The 11,818-nt window shown below is 54.0% G+C and overlaps 1 protein-coding gene across 1 annotated transcript; it reads right to left on the bottom strand.

Moving 5' to 3' along the window:
• Positions 1-3,899: 3,899 nt before the first annotated feature.
• On the bottom strand, positions 3,900-10,718 carry CXCR5 (C-X-C motif chemokine receptor 5). The gene is made up of 2 exons (XM_009273353.1): positions 10,616-10,718; positions 3,900-4,976 (listed from the first exon to the last, which is right to left on the bottom strand). The coding sequence occupies exons 1-2, from the start codon at positions 10,652-10,654 to the stop codon at positions 3,900-3,902; spliced, it is 1,116 nt and encodes a 371-aa protein (XP_009271628.1). The 5' UTR covers positions 10,655-10,718.
• Between the last annotated feature and the right edge of the window lie 1,100 nt (positions 10,719-11,818).

Here is an 11,818-nt window from a genome sequence, read left to right as displayed (position 1 = left end):
GGGGGGGGGGGGGGGGGGGGGGGGGGGGGGGGGGGGGGGGGGGGGGGGGGGGGGCAGGGCTACCCTGGACACCTCAAGTCCCTGGCAGGACTGCAGAGCGGAGAGGTGACCTAGAGCAGGGACTCACTGCCCAAGCTGTCCGCTGGTGCCTGGAGCCCCATGGTCCCTCCTTGTTTTGGGCATTTCGTGGCCTGGCAAAGCTCACGTGTGCCGTAGCTGCTGCATGCTTGTGGGGAGCCAGAGCAAATGCAGAGCACGCTGTGACGGCAGCACGGTGAGAGGCCGGTTCTCGGGGCTCAGAGAGAGAAAGGGGTCATGCTGCTGTCTGTGCGCAGAGCCAGGGTGGTGCACCTGGCATGCTGCCCAGTACCCAAGCTCATGGGCTTTGGTGGCTGTGGTGTCATATGTCCAGGGCCACCTGTGCTCAAAATAAGGAAGACACAGGCAGGCAGCAGTACAGACACTGAAGTGCTTTAGGATCTGTTTGGTTCTGGGAGGTTGGGGCGAGGAAGTAGGTCGTCTTCTTGATAAGGAAAATGAAACTCTGTGTGAGTCATGGCGGGGCAGGGGGTGCTAGAGCTGCTGGGAGGAGTGGGAGGGCATGGGGAGAGCCCCTTCTCTGCAGCACTCCCAGGCACGCATTCATTCATGCGTTCCCTGGCTTGCGCTCGTCGGTGCACGCTCCACTGCCTGCCACAGTCCCGTGATCACTGCGCCTGTGTAGCAGGATGCTCTGCTGAAACACCCCAGCTCTGTCTCCTGGGAGACTCGGTCACCCTGTAGGACATGCAGAGCAGCGTGCTGTTGTGGGGGTCTTTGTGTCCCCTTCTTCGGGGTTGCCTTCAGCAGGGACCAGGGCTTTCTCTGGGTTGTCTGCTCCAGTCTTGCTTGCAGAGCACAGCCCGGGGACGGGGTCGCATGAGCGTGCGCTGTGGATGGTGGTGACGTGGCCTTGCCTGCACGCCACCTCCCCGCTCCCTGCAGCAGCCGCCTCAGAGCTCCCCTCGGCCCTCAGTGCCCCTTCCCAGCGGCCCGGGGGAAGCAGAGCCCATCTGCCTCACTCGGTAGTGGTGGGCTGGGGGCTGAGCAGAGCTCCATGGGGGAGCCAGAAGGTCTGCCTGAGGGCTGCGGTGTCCAGGGGTGGCTCTGGCAGCGTGAGCGCTTAGCGGGGAAGCCCACTCTGGGCTAAGGCATGTGATGGCCATGCAAACCTCAAGGAGACAGGGAGGATTGTGCTGAGTGGAAAGCCCAGCTTCCTCTGCGGTGAAGGAGAGTTCCTCTTGCTTTCTTCTCATCACCATTCAGCAGGCTGGCTGCAGTCAGCTGCAGGAGGAGCAATGCCCGCTCTTTGGGGAAGGGCCTGCCAGCTCCGAGCCGAGCCTTCCCCAGGCTGGCTGAGCCAAACACGGGTGCAAGGGTGGCTTTCCACTCAGGTTAGCAGCTGCTGTAAAACTGGGGTAGGAAGTGCTGCAGTCGGTGGAAGAGGCTCTGTAAAGCAGGGAGCCTAACGTAGGTCTGGACTGACTCTGAACACAGCGGAGCCTTCTGTGGCACTGGTGAAGGGAAATCTGAGCAAGGTGCTCTTACGAGCCCTGCGGTCTCCATGTGCGAACAGCAACGCTTGTCAGAAAGGTGCCATCAACCCTCTTAGTGCTCTCTGTGATGCATTTCCCTTGCAAAAGTGACATGACTGTAGACAACTACTTATAAGCACTGTACATGAGAAGACAGTATTTTATTTAACTGTTTATTACAGCTCACGTCAAAACTTTCTAAAAGTTTACCACCATACCAGTACTAAAAACTATAGTAACAATAGATGCGTAATCTGTTCATCCTTATTTTGTGTGCAGATTTTCTTTTTACCTTGTGAACACTAAGGATTTTACACTCTGACTGTTGAATTCTTCAGTAACATTTTTGTGTAGGAACATGGTTCCCATCAGAACCGGGGCTGGGGAGGTGTTTACAATGCATCTGCAATGGGTTTGCTCACCAGTGCAGCCGTGGAGATAGGAAGGGCAGACTTCAGAGAGCTGCTCTTCCTCTACTGTGCATACGTGCTTGGACAACCACGGTCGCCATTACCTGCAGGTTTCAGCTTTGAAGATGCAGCGCTGCAGGAAATGGTGGACTGCTCTTTGTATAAAAGCCTTATGCTTGGGGAATTTTCTCCTCGAGTCACAATTTGAGAACGAGCTATTGAGATCTCTGCCTGAGCTGGACTGATGTAATGTGACCCCTTCCATAATGGCTGGTCTTTTTAGCGGGGCCCTTGGGTACGGTGAAGTTCGGCTGCGAGCAAGCCCTTTGTTAGTGGGCTGAACTTGAGAAGTGAGTTTAGCAGAAAATTCCTGCTGCAGCAGGAGAACTGACGTTGTTCTGACTTTGCTTAAAAAGCGAGGTGAATGGTAGAGTGGATTTTAAAGTGTGCTTGTGATGAGGGTTGTGCTCGTGTGACAGTTGGTACATATGGCTCTCGTACAGTTCAGGCCACAGCACTGCTTAGCTAGCAAGAGAAATGTAATGGAGCACCGCTCTGTACGCACTTCGATGTTATACTGTGACAAGACCTACTAGGAAGCAGCGGGCTGCACAAGTCTGTTAGGGCTGCACCGCACGCCAGCTTGCGGTGCAATTATTAATGATGGTGAAAGCTGCCACTCTTATTTTGGACCAAATTGTTATCAAGCAGCCCTGATCTGAGCAGTTGCTGGATACTTGTGGTGCAGGGCAAGATCAGCGCGCAGGTTTGTTCTGTGTAAACCTGGATGCACTAAACCTCTGAAAGCCCCGTAGATGCAGGTGGAGCAAAAATATCAGAAAGCACAGTGCAAAGCAAAACGCTACATTCCCTCTCAGCCTGCTAAAAACAAGCAGAAATTATGCAAATGAGCCCTTTTCCTTACTCTGGGGCAATGAGTCTCCTTGCTCTCAGAACCCACAGTGCTGTACAACTAGCTGAAAAAAAGAAAAAGTTACGCCTTCAGCCTCACAAAGCCGTGTGGTTCATCTCCCCTGTGCTCAGTCACAAGATAGAAGCTGTCTCTCTAGACAGCTTTCTTCCGTAAAGGAAAGCTTTTGCATAGTCAGGCATTCAGTTCAGCAGTCGCTCACTGGAGCTCCTAACGGCAGTAAAACCCATCAAGTGAGCGGGAAAGGATGCAGTTGATGTCAGGAAAGGAATCTGCGACAGTCAAATCTTTGAGTCCGTGGCAGGACCTCCAAGCGTGAGCCAAGTTGGGAAAATCAACGTGCCGTGGCTGGCCGGGGGGATGTCACGCAGCAGGAGGAGCAATATTGCAGCCAGAGACTGTCCAGCACCGTGTGCCCATGCTATTGGAGTGAGCTCTGCATCCCCTGCCAGTCCTACCTGCATCTCTCGTTCCAGCTGCCGTAGCCATTGAGTCCTGCTGCTTCCTTCGGGTATGTCTCTACCAACCTGCGCCGGTGAAATGGAGACCTACTTAGCTTTTGTCATCAGTCCTCGCTCACTGACACGACTCCACATTTACTTGGCTGCGCTTTTCTCCTTGCCCACGGCACCCCAGTCTCGTGCCTGGCTCCGTGCACAGGACGCCTGCAGTCAGTTTTTCGAGGGAGAGGTGGAAATGCCAGGTTCAACCCACTCGGGTTCATCCGGCCCTGCCAGAATGACCATCGGACAGCCAGCATTCTCCGATAGCTGCCAGACAGGTTTCTATGGGTATGAGAACCAGAAGGAGCCAGGGAAGGTATCTGGTGGGATTTGGGTGTTTGGTGGCTATCGGACCTCAGTTTCCTGAGGAGTGAAGAAAGTGGTGGGGACGCTTGTGAAACTTGGGACTGAGGCCACAGCACATGTGCCACTGGGAAGGCAAGCCCCAGGCCGGTTCTGCCCTGCAGGCAGCCTTTCCCAGCTAGAAAGTGGAGATGGAGGTGGTGTTGTCAGACTCGATCCCACTGCCCTTCCTTGTCACCTCCAGGATCTCCTGCAGGGTCTCCTGGCTTATGCAGCCGAGCTCCTGCAGGATCCGGAAGAAGTCGTTGCGGAACTTGACTCCAATGAAGGCATAGAGGATGGGGTTGAGGCAGCAGTGCGTGAAGCCAATGGCCTCTGTCACCATGATGGCCGTGTCCAGCTGGTCTTCCAGGAGGCAGTTCTTGGTGAAGGCTTCTAGCTTGGTAAGTGTGTTCAGGAAGATGACGATGTGGTACGGGCTCCAGCAGAGCAGGAAGACACCTGTGACCAGGATGGCCACGCGGACAGCTTTTTGCCTCTGCAGGCGCTGGGACTGACACAGAGCCCGGACAATGGCCATGTAGCAGTAACACATGACCAGCAGGGGCACAAAGAAGCCCACGGTGTGGTAGAGGAAGCGGGTTGCCAGCCAAACGTTGTTGCCATCGATCCCAACCTCTGGAAAATAGCAAATGCTGCGGTTGCTGTCATCTGTCCAGACTTCCATGAAGATGAGATCGGGTAAGGTCAAAAGCAGCGAGCAGAGCCAGACAGCCATGCAGGTGAAGTGGATGGAGCGAGCTCTGCGTTTGCGGTAGGTGTGGATTGCATAGACAATGGCCAGGTAGCGGTCCACCGCAATGCAACCCAGCAGCATGCTACTGCAGTAGAAATTGATCTTGTGGACAGCACTGAGGATCTTGCAGAGGAATTTCCCAAATACCCACCCGGCCAAGCTCTCCACCACACTGAAGGGGAAGGTGAGCAACAGTGCCAGGTTGGCCAGGGTGAGGTGGAAGAGGAAGTTTTCCGTGGTAGTGCGAGACCGCTTGAACCTCTCTAAAATGACCAGGACCAGGGCATTGCCCACAGTCCCCAACACAAACATCAGCAGATAGATGAGGGGCATGAAGACCTTTCTGAAGGGGTCTCTCTGGTTGCCGACCACGGATGAGGCTGGGTTGAAGCAAAAGTAGCCCTCCAAAGAAGGGGTGGTGTTCTCGGCTTCGTAGTAACCGCTCAGCTCCACCTGGCTCTGGGGAACAGAGACATAGTCTGGTTACCGGAGGGGAGTTTCTGAACATGAGAACCCAGTCCCTCGACTGCACCTGGCAAACCTGGAGCAGAGCATCCCCACATCCTGCAGCCCGCCTGCGTCAGGAGGAGGTGCTGCCTGTCTGCGGCGTGATGACCTGGGAGGCCCCTCTGGTGCCAGGTCCCATGAGGTGCAGCAGCACATGGAGAGGGTTGTCCCGATCTCCGACAGCGGGGGCTGCTCAGTCTGTAATCTTTAGTGTATTTGGGGATGTTCTGGTGTCCAGAAAGATGACCAATGCCATGTTCTGGTTCTTGCTGAGTTACCTGCTGGTGGCTTTTGCTTTCTCACACAGCACGGAACCCTCCTCTACCAGCTTTCCCGATCTTTCCACCCATTTCTGACACCGACTGTCCCTGTCCTGCCTGCTGTCTGCTGTCAGGTACGAAGGTGGTGGGATTCACCACAGAGCACATCTGTACCTCAAGTTACGTGCACTGACCCTGTCCCCTTCTGCCTCTCCTCCTCGGAGACCTTGGAGCTGCCTGGGGCAGAGCAAGGCGAGGTGGGGACAGCAGCAGCCATGCTTGGGATCGCTTTCCACGCACTCAGAGAAAGGTGTGGGGCAGCTGTTCAAACACGACTGGAGGAATGCCTCTGAGGTGCTGTGGTGCCATAGCTATGGGGATGGATGCTGGAGCGAGAAAACTGTTCTGTTGGTAAACCTTGCGGTTCTGAATTAACTGCAGTCAGAGCAGGAAAGGGAATCTGAAAGCACCACTCGGACCCCAGGCTGATACCCGGTAAGGAAAGTGCAATAGAGCCGCTGCAGATGTGATTTGTGCTTGGCCTGCTTGTAGCTCTTTGCCAGGTGAGCAGCCTGTATTCGGGCTGAGACTGCGCACAAGTCCTGAGTGCCAGAAAGCTGCAGTCATGCTCAGGACGAGCCCCCCGCACGGTGGGCACGGTCCGGCTGGCCTCAGGCACCTCGCAGGAGCTGGGCATTCACAAAAGCAAAGGGCTCGGATGCAGACGGGCAGAAGAAGAGAGCGGCACAGGAGGCTTGCGGCAAGCTGAGAAATTAGTGACAACTGGGAAGAGCTCGATGGCAGTTACCCTGAGCTCCCCCACCCACACCCTCTCTGGAGACCAGCGCTGAGACTTCAGCGTCAACCACAGCGGAAGCCTCTGCTCGCTGCTTTCATACCTTTCACTGCCAGCTGTAGCCGTTTGCACCTGTTGCTCCTTCCCTCGTCAGCCAAAGTTCCCATCTAAAAATACTAGCCTTGCTTTAAACAGCTTTAGAGCTGATTTGGGGGGTTTTTGCTCCCCCCATGTGCTGCTAAGCCAAATGACCGTGACCAGCCTCGAGTCCTGCGTTGTGCCTAGCCAGAGAAGGGTGATTTATGTTTCTTCTCTCTCAGGCAGCCTTCCCTGGGCGACGCGCTGGGTGCCTCTGCACGCGACTGTCTGGGGTAAAAAGGTGACATCGCAGCCGCAGCGCTCATCTTGAACTGCTGTGCTGCTGAAACCGTCTGCATGGCTCCGAGGGGAGCCCGGGCGTGTTGATGGGGAAGAAGTCTACGGAGCATTACCGAACACGCAGAGCAGACAGTTGGCTCAGGCAGTCCCTGAGCAGTGGACGGTAGGAGGGTGAGCGAGCCCTTGGGGAAAGTGCAGAATAAGCTTGCCCAGCTCTTGCCCTCTTCCCCGGGCCTCTACCTTTGGCTACTGCCAGAAAGAGCGTTGAGCCAGAGAGACTTTGGTCTGACCCAAGTTACTCTTGGTCTTGCCACGCTCCCGTTCCCCACCGACTCTGCACCCAGCAGTGCTGCCGCTGTGCTGTGATGCCACGGTGCTTCCTCCCGAACGGGCAAGAGCTGGTCCTCTCGGGGGCCAAGAGTCCTCCTCCCTGCCCAAACGCACGTGACTGTCTTCCCCTAACGTAACGGTGAGGCTGCAAGCCTTTGGTGAGAAGCATTCATATTCCCAGAGAACAATTATTTTTCCAGTTCAGGGTATGATTCTGGAGACTGGAGATTGCTGCTAAAGACGAAAGCCTTTAGAAATTCCTCCCAGTTTGTTTTCTCCCTGGCTTGAAAATACTTCCTGCCTAGTCTGTACCTGGACCCTGCGTCAGGAGTTACCAACACGCACACAAACCTGTGATCTGTTGGCCAAGGCCGGATCCTTGAATCTCCCCAAAAAAAACAAAACCAAACCAAAAACCTTTGCAATTTGGTACAGCGACCAAACCAGGCTGCTCAGGACGCATGGGTGACCGTGCTGAAAACCCCAAAGAGAACGTGTGTTGGAATGGGTAACTTCACTGGGGAGAGGTTGGAGGGTTCCAGCTTTAAAGGGAGAAAGGAAATGATGGGAAATGGCCGGGTTTGCTGGCCAGAGTGTCGGAGCGCTGCCTGGAGCCACGCCAGCGCCATCGACGACGGCCCATGGGCAGGCAGCCTGCATGGTGTTCAACGGCTTTGGCTGCTGAACTGTTTCCAGCATCGCCTTGCGTTCGGAGCTGGAGGTGCGGAGGCTGAGTGCCATTATCAGACACCATCTGATTGCTGATAAGATGGCAGGTAGGGCTCTTACTGTAAGCCACTCTCCGCGGGCAGGGGAAGCGTGCGCCGAGCTGTGTCTGAGGCATCCTCTCATGTGCATCTCCGAGCAGAGCAGCGAGTGTGGGTGGGAGCGGACAGAGATGAGTTGGAGACAAATAAAAGAGGATGAAAAGTCAGAGTCCAGGCTGAGACAGAAAGTGCAGGGACCAGAGCTGCAGGAGATGCACTGAATGTGACAAGCCGAGGCTTTTGGAGACTCTGCTGCGATTCCCATTTCTAGGACTGGAAGCGGGTGGCTGCCTGATCTGGGATGGGAGAATTCAACAGTGTGCACACAGGGGGACCTTTGCACAGGTCTCCTGCAATACAATTGCAGCCAGGTTTGGGGGTAGGCGATAAAGTGGTGCCTTTTTCTGTAACTGAGCAGTCAAGTGCATGCCTGGGAAGCCCATTCCTGTGTGCTTTTTGTTCAGGGATCCCTTTTCCCCTCTAACCCACATCTCAGAGTTATTCCGGTCTCCGCGTGTCAGCTGGTTTTCTCGGTTCCCCACAACTGCCAGCGACAAAACATTTGGCTGCAGAAGAGAAGCAGCTAGTGCACTATTAGGGATTTTCCACGTGAGTCATTCCCTTCCAGCCCATGCCAGGGCTGGGAGAAGCACATTTCATTCCCAAAGCCTTAAAACTGAAATTCCCCTCATCAGTGCAAGTTACTGACAGAGCTTCTGCTCATCCCTTCTCCGGGTGCTGAACTAGGGAAACCCACGACTAAGAGCAAAGCTTGTGGAAATGCCACGTTACTGTAGCGCAGGTGCCTTTATGGCTCTTGAGTCATGTTGGTCCCATTACAATTAAAACTGGCCTGCAGCACCTCAGGGGACCTGGTGGAGATCTCGGTGGTCTTTCCACAACCATGTTTTTGTTTCTCTAGTCTGCAGCTGAGGAGGGTTAAGCGGGCAAAGCTTTCTTGCTATGGAGAAATGGGGTTATCGCTTTGGGCATGTTACTTTTCCACAAGGTTACAGAGACGAGTGGTCCTGTACGGTATCCAAGTTTAGGTGAGGCCCTCGCTGCACTCACTGGGCGATACTGAGATAAATGCCCTTTTGGTGCAAATATTCTCATCATTTTTCCTTCCACACTTACTTGCTCAATCGGTCAAGGGATCCTCTCTGGTGAGTGCACAGGGCAAGGTTTGTATCGCTGCTTTGACAGGACGCCGTTGAGGCCTTTTTTGCAAACCTCTGTGGGTAGGTTGCTGCTACAAGCGTCGAGTGTAAGTAAAGCAACACACAGCACCACCAAAGCAAATGTGGCATTGTTCATGTGAGATCTGTGGCCTGTCCCAGGGAGGGAGCCAAACCTGGGAAGCTCCCAGGGGGCAGAGGTAGGAAACGTGTGTCACAAACTCCCGACTGCAGGAAGTCTGAGAAAAGGTATAAAAGTGTTCTTGCTGTGGCTCCTGACTGTTGGCGCTCAGTCCCAAAGTTAGCCGAGTTTCTCCCCCTCACACGGGGTCTCCTTTATAACTTAAAATAGTTCACAGCAGAGGTAAAATCACTAAGCTAAGGTTCTGGAAAGTACTGTATACAAAGAACAAATCCCAGTGCTGCTTAATCCCCCTGCGTTAAAAACGACGCAATTTTGCCACAAGCAGTCGCTTGCTTATAGCGCGTGACACCCTGTGGGCAGGCAGACAGCACGCTTCAACTTCACTGGTTTTCTGGTGGTGGGACTGATTTCCAATGGAGAGTTCAGCTGGAGGAACAAACCAGCATGGAGATGAAAAAGGTTTGAGTTTGGTTTTAACCTCTCAGCAAGCATTAGCGCTGCCACTGAACTTCAGCAGAGGTCAGGGAGAGAAGTGTCTTCTGCAAAAAAAGTTCTAAAGGAAACGACCACCATTCGCAAAGGATTTTTATACTGGATGAATCAGAAAAAATAAGGAGGGTAGGGCTTGCCCCCCACATCTCCTTTCTTCCCTGGCATATAGGACAAAGGAGGGACAGAAAAATCAGTAAAAATTAAATCCAGCATTTCTCTCTTTAGAGAAACTAAACAAAAGCTGAGGTCTGCTGCAGAGAGCCACTGTATTAAAAAATAAATTCTGAGCTGCAACGTTTGAAAACCAGGCTAATGATAGTGCTGCGGACTTCCCCTTGGATAGCACAACATACTCTAAAAGGTGCAGCTGCTGTCTTTCACTTGCAAACGCAGGGGAGAGAACTGCGGGGCAGAATACACAGTGTCATTGCTCCCTATTAGAGGAAGTACTTGCAATTTATCTTCCCCTCTTTAAAATGCCCCTCTTGTAAATATACTGCGTATTCCCCTTTCAACAGAGTCTACGGCAGCCTGTTCGTGGAGAAGGCAAGCAGGGGTAGGAGTGCGTGTAGTCGTACCAAGGGTTTTCACAAGCGGAGAGATAGCATTGGGTTTGCTTTGGGTATTCCTGTTATGTAAAGATACTAGATGAGATTTCCAGGGCTTTGCACGCTGTGTGCACAGTCATTTATACCACCGAAGGCTGGTGCAAAAGGCGTCCGACTCAGAATGAGTGTTTTACGCCCACGTTGTATCAATGGCTGTGCAGAGAGCAGGGCAGCAGGGAACAGAGACTTGGGACAGGCTGGCAGCGCGGGATGGGGCTGCAGCAGCCCGGCTCTCCCAGCGAGCTGCCTGGCCCTTCGGCAGCAACTGTGGTCTTGGTCCCCATGCAAGGACAGCGCTCAGGCTCAGCGCTCGCCAGAACATCTGCGCACGAGGTCCTGGCAGTTAGGCAGCTGTCGCCAAGGGAACAGCTGGCACCCTTGGATGACAGTGGCTGCAGCCACCTTACGCCTGCTCTCCGCAAGCGCAGCGCTGTCGCTTGCAGTCCCCTCCTCGGTCAAGTCTGGATTTAAAGGATGCGAGGGCTGATTGCATCGGCGTAAGAAATCGCTCAAGCTCTCCCTCTGCCAACATGAGGGTGAGAAGGCGGACAGGTAGAAACCAGGTCTTTCAGCCCACCCCAGCTCTACCTGCTCTCCCTGTTATCCTCTCAAACAAGCAAAGCCAGGCCCGACTCACCAAGTCATAGGTCTCTGATGAGTAGCTGACAGGCCCCATGCTTGCAGGGGCAGGATCCGTCTCTCCTTCAGCAGTTTCAGCAAAAGTTCTTCTTTTTTGGGGTGGAGTTAGTCATTTAAGCGAGTAGGGAGGGACCCAGCATGTAACAATAGAGTATTTGCAAGGCAAATGAGCTCCAGGCATAGAGTGACCTAATTGATGTAAAGATTAGCATCTAGCTTTATCACCTTTTTTTTAGTGCTGTAAGTTGATTTTTAAAGTACAGTTTGAAGAATCCACGTTCCTTTGGTCCATCCCGGAGAAGATCCAGGACGTCTATAGGTCTTCCCTGGAAACCTCCAGGGCTCTTGCCCATGGCCATCCTCGTCCCAGGCAGTCTGAAAGGCTTTGGAAACGGCACCGAGGGACACCCTTACTAGAAATCTCCCTGGATCCAGGCACCTCTCTGGAGCTGTGCAAGACTTTGAAGACACCTGAGATGAAATGCATGGGTCTGGTCTTTATGACCATTGCCATCCGCCTCGGGGTCCTCCTGGCTGCTTTAACCTCAGTGACCTGCGAACGTCTTCTGCTCCTTCTCCCGCTGCTTCGCTCCTCGCCTTGGCTCAGGGGAGCGTGCAGCGGCTTGCACAGGAAAGCACGGCCTCGGCGGCCACTTTGCAGCTCTAGGGAAGGGCTCTAGCTAGCAGAGGCTGGTCCGCTGTACGACACACAGCGAAACCCCTTGATTAGACACCTTCCTGCAGTGCTCACCTTGCCCATAATAAAGATGGAAAATCAGGATTTCCTCTGCTCAGGGAAATGGGCGTTTTGTCCCAGTAATGTCACAGCAGTAGATTCACGGTGTGAAAGCCACTGTCTGGGGTAGCAGGATAGGGTGGCATTGCAGCTGGCATTTTGGCAGAAAGCTTTTCCTCTGTGAGGAGCCGAGGCGGTTCGACAAGCGCAGTGCCCGTCCTCCTCTTGCCTGGGCACAGCGGCACCAAAGCCTCTGTACCTGCAAGGAGTCCGGTGGGACTTGGAGCAGTGAAGAAGGAGGTGGCGTTATTCTGGCGAGCACCGTTTGATTTCATCCGCTCCTTATGCTTATTATCAGGAGCCTGGTGATCCCGACTTGACAGAGGACCTGCTGCCCTGAGGATGTCGCTGTCCTCCCCTGCCCCGAGGACGTTTGTGTGCACCTGCATATGCCCACCCGATGCA

The sequence above is a fragment of the Aptenodytes forsteri genome, unplaced genomic scaffold (genome assembly GCF_000699145.1).
Source record: "Aptenodytes forsteri isolate BGI_AS27 unplaced genomic scaffold, ASM69914v1 Scaffold187, whole genome shotgun sequence".
NCBI lineage: Eukaryota > Metazoa > Chordata > Aves > Sphenisciformes > Spheniscidae > Aptenodytes > Aptenodytes forsteri.
Note: the sequence above shows the minus strand (reverse complement) of the source record. Positions and strands in the feature narration are given on the sequence as shown.

Excerpts from the sequence above, each read along its gene's own strand:
- CXCR5 (XM_009273353.1), bottom strand. The coding sequence starts at position 10,654 with ATGGGGCCTGTCAGCTACTCATCAGAGACCTATGACTTG. Across the intron at positions 4,977-10,615 it reads CATCAGAGACCTATGACTTG|AGCCAGGTGGAGCTGAGCGG; the intron begins GTGAGTCGGGCC and ends TCTGTTCCCCAG.